General features: G+C 41.6%; 1 protein-coding gene across 1 annotated transcript in view; it reads left to right on the forward strand.

Moving 5' to 3' along the window:
• PGM5 (phosphoglucomutase 5) overlaps positions 1-14,373 on the forward strand; it is a 712,996-nt gene that overhangs the window by 132,707 nt on the left and 565,916 nt on the right. Inside the window, exon 3 of the mRNA XM_069228665.1 lies at positions 13,259-13,405. Within this exon, the coding sequence (XP_069084766.1) occupies positions 13,259-13,405 (147 nt within the window). The remainder of the gene's footprint in view (positions 1-13,258; positions 13,406-14,373) is intronic.

A 14,373-nucleotide genomic window follows, 5' to 3' on the forward strand; every position in this document is an offset into this window, starting at 1 on the left:
TTCATTTACATTAAGCTATTGAAAAAGAACTTGAATTGTTACTTAAGCATGACATTATTGAGCGTTCCACTGATCCAACATCATGGGTTTCTCCCTGTGTAGCAGTGCCTAAAAAAAGACAGTGAAGAAGCTGTGCGCATATGCGTTGACATGCATTAGGCAAACAAAGAAATTGAACGAGAAAGACATCCAGGGCCACACGTTAGTGACATGGTAATGCAACTAAATGGTGCCAAGGTCTATTCTCGACTTGATTTAAATAAAGGTAATCATCAATTGGAACTTGAAAGAAGCTGCAGTTACATTATAGCCTTTTCTACACATGTTGATTTGCTTCGATCAAGAGACTTAGGCCCAAATTTAAGACGGGCCTAGCGCCTTCTATCGTCACATCAGCATAATTTTTTGACTCTATTGTGGTGATAGTGTGGCAAAAATGCCGCCCCATGCTTGCATTGCACCACTTTGTAAACCCTTGCACCACATTATGCCTGCAACAGGTATAATGTATGCAAGGGTGGCATTCACCCTTCATGGGGCCTGAAAAAATGTCACAGTGGAATCTGTGAGATTCCACTGTGCCATTTTTTGTGGCATTTTTAACGCCTGCACAGAGCAGGCATTAAAAGGAGGCACACCATTATTTATAATGGGCCTCTATGTACTTTGTAGGATAAGCGCCAAAAAATTTTGCGCCAATCCTGCGAAGTACAACAACAGCGTAAAAAATTATGATGCTATTGTCCCTAACCTATGACATTGTGTGCTGTATGTTAAATACGGCGCACACATGGTGGGGTTGAGGGTGCGCAATGGGCTGCAGAAAAGTGGCGCTTCATGACATGAAGCGCCACTTTTCTTAAATATGGCCTTAGTTTTGGTGTGTCATCGACTGCATAACTTTTCCAAGATGCCATTCGACGTGTTATACAACCTGTTGTGAATGCATTCATCTATAGAGTTGAAATATTAGTTTTATTGATCTACACAGAAGGAGCACGATAGAGCCCTCACACAAGTATGTCAACTGCTCGATGATGCGGATTTGACTTTGAATATAGACAAGTGTGAGTTCAACAAGACAAAGCTGAAAATCTTTGACCATATCTTTTCTGACTGGGGTATGATGTCTGATCCTGCAAAAGTACAAGCTCTGTCAAATGCTGATCCCCTACATGATGTTTAAATGGTACTTTCTTTTCTTGGCATGGTCAGTCTACTGTTCAAGATACATATAAGACTTTGCCACTATTAGTGCTCCCCTTTGAGAGTTGACAAAGAAAAATGTCTCTTTTCAATGTTCACAAGAATGTGAGATATGTTTCAAGAGAATCAAACATGCCACTGAAAATGCTACTGAAATGGCATACTTCAACCCAAATCTTCATACAGAGGTTGTGGTCGGCACTAGCCGGGTCGGGTTAGTCGCTGTCTTTGCACAGCATAATGGATGCCCAAATGCTCACCTTCTTATTGTGGCCTATGCTAATAGAAGTCTGTCTCAAACAGAATGTGCTTACTCTCAACCTGAGAAAGAAAGTTTGTCTTTGGTATGGGCTTGTGAACATTCCCATGTATCCCTGTACGGAAAGCTTTTGACACTGGTAACTGATCATCAAGCTTTGCTGACCATCTTTGGCAATCCAAGAGCCAAGCTGCCTCCTCGCACTGAATGATGGGGACTATGAAAATCCAAGAGTCAATCTGCCTCCTCGCATTGAACTATGGGGACTACAATTATAAGAGTATGATTATACAACTGTGCATCATCCAGGAAAGGATCAGAATCCTGCTGACTACTTTTTGAGAGTGCCTATAAACAGTCACAGTACTCTATATAAGACGGCTGAGGCCTACATCAATTTCATTGTCAAGTCAAGTCAAGTTGCAGGCTGCTATATCGTTAGCCCAGATTGTCACTGCCATGAGAAATGATAGTGACCTGCTCTAGTTAAAAGATAAATTACACATAAGTCCTGGAACAAATACATTCAACCTCTCAATAATGATGGTGAATATAAAAAATCTGAAAATGTCAAAGATAAATTGTCCATAATTCAGAAAGGAGTTATACTGCAGGGGTCGAGAACACTTATTCGGAGTGTCTGCAACAGAAAGTGAATGAAATGACTTGCGAAGGACATTGTGGTATCGTTGCCACAAAAAGAGCACTCTGAAACCAAGTTTGGTTTCCATACTTCGATGAGTGAGTTGAAAAGGAACTCAAGGCCTGTCACATGTGCAATTTTCTGTCAACCAATGTTATTCAACATACCCTGAACATGTCAGAACTCCCTAGACATGCATGGGAGAAAATAGCCATTGATTTCTCTGGTACACTTGATAATGAACATCATCTAATGGTGATGGTAGATGAATACTCATGTTTTTCTTTGGTTGAAGATCTCTCATCTATGACTCAAAAACTTGAAGGCATATTTGCGACATGGGGCATCCCAGCCATTGTGAAGTCAGATAATGACCCACCCTTTAATAGTAAAGAATTCAAAGAGTTCTTGAAACATCTGAACATTGAGCATCAAAAGAGTATACCTTTTTGGCGGCATGCCAATGGACTTGTTGAGCACCTTATGAGCTCACTAAAGAAAGCAGTACCACATGCAACTCTTGAGAAGCTTAATTCAAAAATAGTATTGGATTCTACTCCATGAGCTTATCATTCATCACTTTACCTGATCCCAGGTGAACTGGTGAAATTACTGCGACTTTGGTGTTTGGGAGAGCAATGACAACCAAGTTACCTCAATGGACCTCCAAAAGAGACAAAAGTCAAAATATAATTCATACAAGTGACTTCATTAACAAGCAGAAAATGAAAGCTTTTGCAGTCAAGAGGCGACGTGCAAAGGACATCTCATTTAGAAAAGAAGATCTGGTGATCGCCCGACAGATGCGCAAAAGAAAATCTGATGATTCCTACAATGCTGAACCCTTCCAAGTGGTGTCTACCAAAGGATACATGGTGACTGCCCAGCTACCTAGGAAGTCGGTTACCAGAGACACCTCTCACTTTAGGCCTGTGTTTCATTGGTCTTCAACTCAAAATAGTAAAAGAAAGACTGATTTTGAAAATGCGGTGACTGATGCTGACTCCTTGCCAACTATAGCAATCCCTGCCACTGAAGATGACAGCTTCCAGTAACTAAATCGGGTCGTATGATCAAAGCATCACACATACTGATTGAAGAGATATAGTTGTACATGTTTCTCTCTATATGTGTATGTCTACTAATTTTCTAAAAAAAAATATTTTTCATTTAACAGAGGGGGCGATGTAGTGTCTTGCATGTTTTGGATGGAACCTTTCTGGCTCCTAGCGACTCTGTACCAGTGTAACGTAAACGCTAGAATAGAATGTAATAAAAGCTTAGTTTAGAATGTTGGAGTTCACAGGTACACGCAGAGGAATAAAGACGTGTTTTAGAGCTCCATGTGTGGCATAGTCATTGGCATGTACCCAGGCTGGAGAGGATGCTACAGACCGCACCATCCCCCACCTCAATTATGAGCCTAGACTAACACCTGTTAACAGGTGGGCCATAAAGCTATAACCAACCGCCCCCTAATTTCACCCAACACATAAAAAGAAATGCACCAATGGCTCCCATTCACAAAGACTTTGCTGGGAGCTATTCTTCTAGTTCCAGTTTACACCCTAAATTCCAGGAGTAATCCAGGACTCCTGGTTCACTACTGGAATTAAAGAGTGAGCCAGGGGTATTACAAGAGTTAGCCTCATCACCTCACAGAAAAATCTTTGTGAGTACTCACTGCCTCTTGCTGCTTCAGGTGCCTACCACTAAACTTACAATGTAGGTAAACAGTAGTAATTTTCAGCATTGTAAGCATTATTCCTGGCTGAGCCTATGCCAGTATTCCTTTAGCTGGTGTCAGTAATACGTTGTGAACATTAAGATAACTGAGATTACACTTTTTCACAGGTGTATTGTATAAAGATTTTTTACACGTCATGTATTTTATATAAAATTTGGTTTGCTTTCTCTTTTTTAATATGAACTTCTGATAACGAGTACTAGGAATGGCTGGTATTTCAAGAGGGTGAAGTATATTTTTAGCATGTACTAAATAGAACTATGTTGCCACCTTTTGGCAGTGGGAGATTTATAAAAAAGACCAGAAAAATTAGATATTTAAGTGAATTGTGAAAGCTCCAGTGGGAATATCTATTTTGCCTACTGCGCTACAAATGATTGTTCTGTTTTCAACTGCTGAGTGTATTTCATTTACCATTGATGGACTATGTAACATTTCCAATTGTGGCAAGGCCCACATGTGTCTCCCGTGCTCACTGTGTTGGACAGGAACCAAGCTATACCCAACTGATGAGCGCTAATAAGGGCAAACCTGGTATTGGGTTGCTTGTGCTCTGGTTCAGGGAGGACCAGGCCTGGCCTATCGGAGCAGGGTCAAGACTGATTTGCATATGGCTGGGTCCAAACTGAGGTGACATGGTGGGCAAAGGAAGAATGGGTTGGAATGCTAACTTAAGAGATTTCCAGTGATTAGACAAATTGCAAGCATTCCTCCCATCACATTTTGTGAGTTTGACTAAACATGAATGACGATCATGATAATATATAATATAGACACTGCTTAATTTGAACCTGTAGTTGAAGGTGGTGCCCATGCACTTATTTGTGGGGACTGGCACTTATTTTTTATCATCACACTTTGACCCACAGACAGAAAATCTTAAAAGGCGAAGAGAAGAAGGAAGAGAAATGCATAAAAACAGAAAAACAGTAACAAAGATAGAAAACTGATGAGAACTAACCTAATTGAGTGAGATAACGAGACTGGGGAAGTCTGGTGGTGGATTCAATAAGCAGGAGGTTAAATCTAGACTCCTCAGCCTTGGCATTCTATATCCTCAACATTCATTAGAACCAGCTGCAGGCGTATGAGAAACACGTTTGACCCCCGTATTTACTCGTTTACAAAGTAGGCACTGAAAATAATGAACATGTGAAAACAGTTTAAAAAAAGTACTTGAAAGGCTCTCATTGCAGGAAATGATCACTTTAAAACAAAGGTAACAGATGCATAGAAAATGTATGTACCATAAGCCAATACGTCTTATTTTACTAACAACAGACGTATGGGATTTCACTGAACATTTCTCATCTTATACTAGTTGAAGCAAACCCAAGAGGTGGATATTCTCCCTCCAGTCTGATATTTCTTTATTATATTACTCTTCCACATCTCACAAATGGGCACATTTTTACGTTCCAATACCATCTGCAAATATATATGATTGATTATGCCACATCTTGAGCATTTTGGTTTATCACTCGTTAAAAGTTCTGGCCATGATGAATGCTCTACGTAGGTACCTATAGCCAGGGTTGGACTGGCTTACGGGGCAATTGGGCAGTGTCCAAAGGCCTGTCCTGGCAGGTCAGGGTTTGGGCCGGTTTGGGCCTGTTTGTGGGCATGCTTTATGGTCTGCAGGGCTAGTTTTTACTGTTGATTTACTGGATATTTAAAACATAGAGGGGTATATTTACAAGCCCCAAGTGCCTCCTCACGCAAAGTGCAAAACGTACAGAATTTTAAAGCATCAGCAGTCGTTTGCATCAGGAAGAGACCCTTTGCACTGCATTGCAGAGACACGTGTAGACTGGTAGCACTTGCCAGCTAGCCCCCATTCTGAGCGCCCACATTCCAGGCAACATTCTTGACTACATCGCAAGCTTCCTTGCCCAGCCCCACCGCACCGTCCTCTTCTCTGCTGTGCTTAGCACCCTCATCCTTCGGAAGAACAATGCCTGCCCCCAACCTCTTTACTTTGTTCCTTGTCCATAGCATTGTCACCTTCCCCACTCCCCATTGCACCACACCCTTGGGAGAAGGACGAATGCATGTTCATGATTTCCAGCTTCAGGTTTCCTTACAAACAAGACCTGCTGCACCAGGAAATCCTTCATGCCCCTAAGCGGGCATATTAACCTTGCATCTGTTGAAGCTGAAATACTTTACCCAAATTCAGCAAGGGTGATGTTTCTTGCTTCTTCCAACTTGGGCAGTGAAGTAAATACTTTACAAAGTTCTGAACATGCTGCATCACCCTACCTCGTCTCCTACAAATACACTTTTCTCAATATTTTGGTGCCCACGTTGAAATTGACAATGATCTGTATGACCTGCATACCTATTTCCTAGGTTTGTGGACAACCACAATTGTTTCTAATCTTATCGAAGCCAGTAAGGAAGCCATCACTGTAGCTTTTGGATTCCCTGTCAGTAGACTAATCGGCAGTACTTACGCATTCTTGCACAAAAATTGTTTACAAGGCATCCACCCTGGCCTCCTGAACATCCCTATGTTCTCTGATTGCTGTGTCTAACTGCTTCATTACTTAGAGTTGAGGCATTCGCACATTACAATAAGCCATGCTGAGTAGGGAGAGAATGTGGAGATGAACCCAGTATGAATGCACACTCCTTGCTTAGCCTGGAGACAAGAACACATAAAGCAAGAAGAATGACACGCCTAGCTTAAAGGATGACAACCTGAAGATATTGGTTTAGTGGAAGGTATAAGGACCTAATCTCCCACCTCAACTTCCTCTTATGAATAAAATTATCATAACTTAGCCGTTGACCTCAATAGAGCCAAGTAGTTGGTAAAGGACACATGCGGTGATATGCAAAAACTTCATTAAATTCATAAAACATCAGTTGTTCCTCAAAGTGTGCCCCAGACACCCTCATCTGCTATGCAAGCTTATTTAAGATACTCTCAAAGTTAAATCTGTAGTGCAGCTAGCACAGTGACAAGCGATACCATGAGTGATGAAAAGTGTGCCAACCAAATATTGAAAAACACTACAACTGGAAAACATACTACTCAATATTTTATAATGTAATTCCATGAAGAGTACTAAGGCAGATGGGAACACATATAAATCTATGCATTTATTACAATCGCCTATTTGGTGTTGCAGTTCACTTCAAGGTGCCTGACTCTATCAATGTGTTGTGTGCTATTTAATTTTATGTGTGTGTTTCTTTGGGAGCACCAATCATTTGGTAAATAATGCAGGGCAAGCCTGTTTATGTATCTAGCTCTGTTCTAACAGAATCGTGCTCCCCTTGGAATAGCTTTGCTCCCTATCTTGATGATAACACATCAAATTGATGGCATGCGATTTGAAACATTGACAAACCTAGTGCAGTAGACTGATTTTTTAAATCAATCTTTATTAGTTTACTTACGATCAAGTAATAATGAAGATTATCTGAAAAATTCCAAAAAGTAATTGCAAGTGCTACAACATATTATATGTTCATCAATAGTGGAAAAAAAGACAAACAAGAAGTACAAACCCTCCACAACTCTCTCCCCAAGTAGCCAAGCACCTCACCAAATAATCACACGCCATCTTTGCATGTGTGTCAAAACAATACAAATATGCTGCTGCCAAAGAAGTAAAATCATCGTGTCAAACGATCAATGATAAAATCCTTCAGCGAGAGTGATCATCAGTTTTAGCTTCCAATGGCAATAGAATTGTGTCCATACATTCGTAGGCTAATCTGCCCTAATAAACACTGCAAGGGTTCCAGTGGAATCCCCTGGCGTTATCTGACACCTCCTCAACTTGACATGGTCTAGCTCTCCGGATTTCATTGATTCATGTTCGGTGCCAGACCAAGTCACCTTAGCGGCCACTACCAATGTAGCATGTGCCATAAACTGTCCAGCATTCAGTTTGCTTTCTACACTCACAGTATCAACGGGCCTCAGAATCTGCCCAACAAAGAAATGCCCCACAGTGTCCAACCAGCCTCTCACCATGTCTCCTATTATAGTGCTCACAATTTCCTTTAATTTAGGAAGACTCCACAAGGGTCTTCTTAAATTTATGGGCTATATACATTCTTAATCACCTTTATGGGTGGCTTTAGCGTTGGTGGTGCCCAGTGCAACAATCACATTTGGTGCCCTCCTATGACCTCCTCCTCGGATTCCCTCAGTACCACCCAGCAAAAGTGTCCCTCATCTCTCCATAGCTCCTCTCACAAATAAAGCTGGACACAAAAGGAGCTTTGCAGCTAATGCTTTTATATCGTAAGTTATTGTTAAACACAGTGCCCCCTCGCAGGTCAGTGCCCCCACACCTCCCTCCAGGTCAGCACCCAGTGCAGCCACACCTGACAAACTGCCCCAAAGCCGGCCCTGGTTGTTCCAACAGTGTGGGATCACTCGCAGCACCCTCGGTTGTATTCTAGTAATGTTACCCTCTCCGAATTATACAATAATCACTGGCATACCCAGCACACCTGCTTCCATTTCCAAATGCATACGGGTCACCCATCCATCGCATCGGCCAAAATAACTGTGCTGCCAATAAGATGAGCCAGGTTTCACTCTCCCATTCCCCTCTTCCATAAAGGAAGCATCATTTTATCTATCAGCAACATTTTTCTCTTACGTCCTAGGGCAGTAGACTTTTATAAAAGAATTTGATGCACACATGTTTGGACATGACTAGCAGCTCTCATTTTGAATCCATTGTTTTCTTAATCTACATTGTAAGCTCCTGCACAATATATCCACCTTTAATTCTATAGTTCACCATTCTTTGAGATGTATTACCAGAAGAAACATGCCATTGACTTAAGCGTGTGTTTTTCATTCTATCTCCTGCACGCCTTATGTTTATTAATGTTGTCATCTTTTTGTAATTTATTGAAATGTACTGACCTTGCAACATTCTACAGGACACCACAATCTTGGTAAATCATTACAGGACGCAGACACAGAATGCACAGAAAAGCCAGCTTGTACAGAGATGAGTTACAAACAGTATGTTCACATTTGGTCATTCCTGTATCTTTACATGGTAGCACATTAAAATTAGACTTAACTTAATGGCTTTGACAATGTTAGTCAGTTTTTCTCAGTACGACACCGTATGTAGAACATGTATACCCAGCCATAGGTCCCCTGCTTTCTGTACCATAGAACTCACCCTGTTCTTCAGTAATTAGGCCCAACATGCTGAAATTGGTCTGAGGTTGCTTTTGAAGGGCATGACTTAGCAGTTCAGACTGAACTGGTCCGATTGGAGAATAAACAAGGATGAATTCATATGGGTGGTTCCTAAAAACTTTGACACAGTGAGCCAAACAATGAAGCACTGGAATGTGGCCTTCAGAATTTACCACTGATAGGGGTTATTTGGAACATTTCACTTATCACTTTTTCTTTTTCTCAGTGTTTACAGCTGTGTCCCCTATCATACTAGCAATTGGGGTGGCTGCCTTCATCATTTCCATAGTTTCTACTGTTGTGGCTCTTGTCATTGTTCGTGTCTTTGTTCTTGTCCCTGGGGTGGTAGCAATCGTGATCAAAGATGTTCTCCCTCACTCGGTGACAGCAAGTGTTCCTGTTATTTTCCCTGATGTAGTGGCTGTTGTTATCATTGCTGTGTCCCTGTACTGGTCACTGCAGTTGTGGCAATTATGATTGCTGTTGTTGTGATTGTTGTTGCTACCATTTTCATGATGTGGTAGAGGATGTGGTTGCTGCTGTGGTCCCTGCTGAGATTGCAGGTGTTGTTGCTGCTGTAGTCCATGCTGTGCTGCAACTTTTGTTGATGTTGTGCTCCATGCTGTGGTGAAAGCTACTGCTGATTCTGTGGTCCCTGTTATGATGGCAACTGTGGTCCATGCTACACCAACAACTGTGTTGGATGCTGTCATCACTGTTTTGGTCCCTGTTGTGCTTACAGCTATCCCCCTGTTACTATAACAGTGATGGGTGTGGGCCCTGCTGTGGTTAGAGCTGTGGTCAATGCTGTGGTCATTGCTCTGGTCTGTGCTGTTGTGGCATATGTGGTCCCCGCTGCCACTACAGCCGTGGTCTCTGCTGTGGTACCTGCTGTTCTGACAGCTGTTTTTGCTGCTGTGGAAACTGATGTTGCTGCTGTGGCCCCACATTCAGAGCCAGCTGTTGCTGGTGCTACGATTCCCGCTGCTGTGGCTGCTGTGATTCCTATTGTCCCAACTATGGTTACAACTGTGGCCACTGTTGTCGTCCCTACCTTATATGCAGCTTTTTGTTGCTGCTGTTGTCCCTGCCATGGTAGCAGGTGTGATCACTGGTGTAGGCCCAGCTTTGATTACAGCAGTGTTTGCTGCTAAGGTCTCTGCTGTTGTTGCAGTTGCTACTCTAGGGCACAGTTGAATCTGCTTTTGGCCGTTCAGCAACAGATCAACATATATTATCTACCCACAAATGACTATGGGCTGCAGATATCCTAGATTCCATTCAGGTTTAATCACAAGTATCCTTTTGATTCAGTTGCTGCTCTCACCTGCTCTGTGTGCTGGTGCATGCTGGCGTCCCTTTGTGCTGTTTAGTGTCTTCCTACATATTCTCTTTTGAATGTTACTGTCTTAAATTATGCTATTTTGTGTGGCTGTTCTGTAGGTTTTGCGTCTTGAGCGCATCCTGTCTTGAATGTTTGTCTTTTATAAGGATTGGCATTGTCTTGCTTTCTGAAGTTAGGTGAGTTAAAATTAAAAGTGGCTAGTGTGGCTTCATGACAATTCCTTCTTTTTCCCACGAACAGCAGAATTGATTCAACAACTTCTACATTTAATGTTCTCTATTGCGCATCTATGGCTATTGGTAAACGTCCTAAACAACACGCTGTAAACAATGCAGATGTTTACCATGCAAGCATAACAACATTTGCTGGAACAGGGACTGGCCTTTTTCTCTGCCTTAACCACACATGTTCAAAACTATGCATATGCATAGTGAAGGCAGAGAAAAAGGCAGAGAGCAGTCTAGTGTATTGGGAGAGGATGCAGTAAGGTAAGTGGGGCTAAGGCAGGGTTGTTGGGTAGTTGTTGGGGGTGGGGATGGAATAAGGGCTTGGGGTGGGTGGGGGGCAGCCTTTTTTTTTAGGGGCGGGTGGGAGGTTTGGGAAAGTTTCGCTTTTAGGGTTTAGGGAGGGTGGGGGGACTGAGTAGGTTATTTTTTAGGGGCAGGAGGGTTGTGGTATTTTTCTTTAGGGCTTAGGGTGGGGGGAGGAGTAGTTTATTCTTTAGGGGATGGAAAAGGTTTAAGGAAGGGCAGGAGGAGAGGAGGAAGGATCAGGAAAGGACACAGTAAGGTAGGTGGGGTTGGATTGAGTGCGTATTGTGGGTGGGGGGTCAGGGTAGTTTAGTTTTTAAGGGTAGGCTGGGGGGTCGAGTCGTTTTTTTCAGGGATAATTTTGGTTTTAGGGGCAGGGGTGGGGGTTGGGGTAGTTTTCTTTTTAGGGCTTAGTGTGGGTTGGGGGTTCAGGGTAGTTTAGTTATTAGGGGTGGGGGACTGTTTTAGGGCTCAGGGTGGGTGGGAGTTGTCGGTGTAGTTTAGCTTTTAGGGGCAGGGATGGGGGTTCGGGCACTTTTTTTAAGGGCTTAGGGTGGGTGGGGGTCGAGGTAGTTTAGTTATTAGGGGTTGGGGATGGTTTTAGGGCTGAGGGCGGGTGGAGGTGTCAGGGTAGTTTCGTTTTTAGGGCAGGGATGGGGGATTGGGGTAGTTTTTTCTTAGGGCTTTGTTTGGGTGGGGGGGTCAGGGTAGTTTAGTTATTAGGGGTGGGCCTCAGGGCGTGTGGGGGTTGGGGTATTTTTGTAGGTTAAGAGGGGGGGTTGTATGACAGAACCACGGATGCCATTTCCACATATGCCTTTAATAGTCATGCCTTTACAATGAAATTCATTGTAAAGGCATGCGTGGTAAAGTAATGCGTGGAAAAGACAAGGTTGTGATTCCGACCACGTTGTTAAGGCATGCGTAGTTCCGGCATGCGTGGTTCTGTAATACAACGATGGCTATTGTTTGTTGAGCAGTTAGACAGTTGTACACAGCAAATTTGTAGGTGTCTTCATGTTTGAGATCATTTGTGTTTTGTAATTCTTTATCAAATGCAGTGTGCTTCCCCCATATCATATTGAAGAGAGTGTGTGTGTGTGTGTGCGTGTGTGCACGCCCATCAGACCAAAATATATTTACTTCCTTAGCTAGATATCTTTTTGGGTGGACGTGCTTCTCTCTTCTGTTACATCCATTTGTCTGAGTACATTAAGGCTAGCTATAACAGGAAGTTGGAAACTGATAGACAATACCACTGCGCTCTCCTTGAGCTAATTTTAGCCCTTCATGGGCCTCCCTGAACATTGCTTACAGTAGAGGTTTACACATTATTAGGAAACAATCCTAAGCCTAATTTTGATTGATTGAGTTAGCTATGTTGTAGAATGATGGGAGTGTAGCTTGAATGAATTGATAAAAGATAATCAGCTTCTAAGTATTTTTCATCAAGATGCTGCATAACATGGTAGATTAAGGGCTTCAGATATCACAACGGCCATATCCAAAGTCCTAACAGTTTACTTTGTTAAGTCCAGGAGAGCTGTGGCTTGTGCTACTGTTTGAGGGCTCTTTCTTCAGACTATAATTATCGGTTTAATGATGATTGATAACTTTCATAAATAGCTTCTCCTATTCAGTAGATTTCCTAGAAGACTTTAAAGCGGTGTACAGCTTCCCATAAACTTTCTCTGATGCACTGTCACATGTCTGCATTAATTTTGTTTGATACGTGCTCTAATTAATACGGTTAAATAATTACTATAGTCTGACAAGAGCATTCATATGAATAAATAATGATTCTATCTTCTAGGATCTAAAATTGTTTCACTCTGAAAACCGGCAGTTAGTATAGCCTGTATATTGGTGTTTTCCTATAACATATACACTGTGCACTTTCAACCAGATTTCCAATCTGACTTGAAAATACAGCTACTTAAATGGAATATCTGCCTGCCTTTATTCAGTAGGGCTTTTTACTTAAAGTTAAAAAAAAAAACTTTTGTGAATGAGCTCTAGGCTATATGTTGATATACTGCATTTGCACAGTTTTATTACTCTAGCGTTGAACCTTTTATTCAATTTGGGCACAGTAAGCTCGTCTCGGGTGTACTGAACAAAGCATCCTTTCCCTCACATTGTTAAACCATCTTACAGTATATGAATAATTACTATGTATTTGTCCACTCTTGTTATGCAAAATTATTTTTATTCTGGATTGCTATCATGCATTGAAGATAAGCCATAAATGTATTTTTACTTTAGATATTAGCATGTTAGTTTACTTGTTTTACATTAACTAGTTGTCATGCACTATAAATGTTTTTTTTAATCTTTCAGGCCCTGCCTCCGATGCAGTTGCTGATAAGATTTTTCAGATCAGCAAAACACTCGAGGAATATGCCATCTGTCCTGATCTCAGAATTGACCTGTCCAGACTAGGACGACAAGACTTTGATTTGGAGAATAAATTCAAGCCCTTCCGAGGTGAGGCATTAACTTTTCAAGTGTATTTTAGAGGCACAGTGTTGAGACCACGTTCGAAACATTTGTATAGTTTGGACCAAAAGGTACATGGTAAACTAATAAAACCGCAACTCCCCACATGCATGTGTATGAAATGGAGAAGGTCCTCACAACGGCATTGTGGAGTATGTGACATTGTACTCCTGTAGTATTCTTCTAAGTAGTCTTAATTGGCCTCAAAGCATCTAAATGAGAATGAAATGGGAGTATTTAGGGACTATTCATTTACAGATAGTTTAAATAGAAAGGACTTTGCCCTCTATGCAATTTTACTAATAGATAATTGTTTTGGGGCCGATTCTCAATAGCATGTAAGAGTATGTAAAAGAATACTCCTTTACTGGTACTTCTCATACTTATAAATGATTTTGTAAATTTGCTTCATTATGTTTGCTTCTCAGGAATCCATTCAAAATCAAAGGTTATTTAGCTAGATTTTAACTTCATTTTTAAAGTTTCAGCAAATCAAAATGCGAGTCTCACTCATGTTTGCATATTCTTTTTATGCAAATCCATGTTAGCTGTTTAATTTATTCACCATCTGCAAGGTACAAGAATAAGTAGTCTCAAAGTAAGACACTCCATAGGACCTCCTGTTCCCATTAGGTTAGGCCGTTAACTGAGACACTACAATTGTCACTGGAGATCCACCCTTACAATAGACAACTCAAAGTGCATCTGTTTCAAACATTCCACAACAAGGGGTGAAGCATTTGCCCATAACTTAGGCACACTGGAGACTCGCATACAATGCATCTCCTGTTTCTCACCAAACAACAGCAGACAAAGATGTACAGTGATGTGCTATCCACAATCAAGAGAAATACTAAGGAAACATCGGCAAGCGCCAACAACACCTAATAAGAAGCTCAACTAACATAAATAGTCCTTTGCCTGTATTGTATTATGGTACTCAGAAGGATGAAAGT

The sequence above is a fragment of the Pleurodeles waltl genome, chromosome 1_1 (assembly GCF_031143425.1).
Source record: "Pleurodeles waltl isolate 20211129_DDA chromosome 1_1, aPleWal1.hap1.20221129, whole genome shotgun sequence".
Classification (NCBI taxonomy): Eukaryota; Metazoa; Chordata; class Amphibia; order Caudata; family Salamandridae; genus Pleurodeles; species Pleurodeles waltl.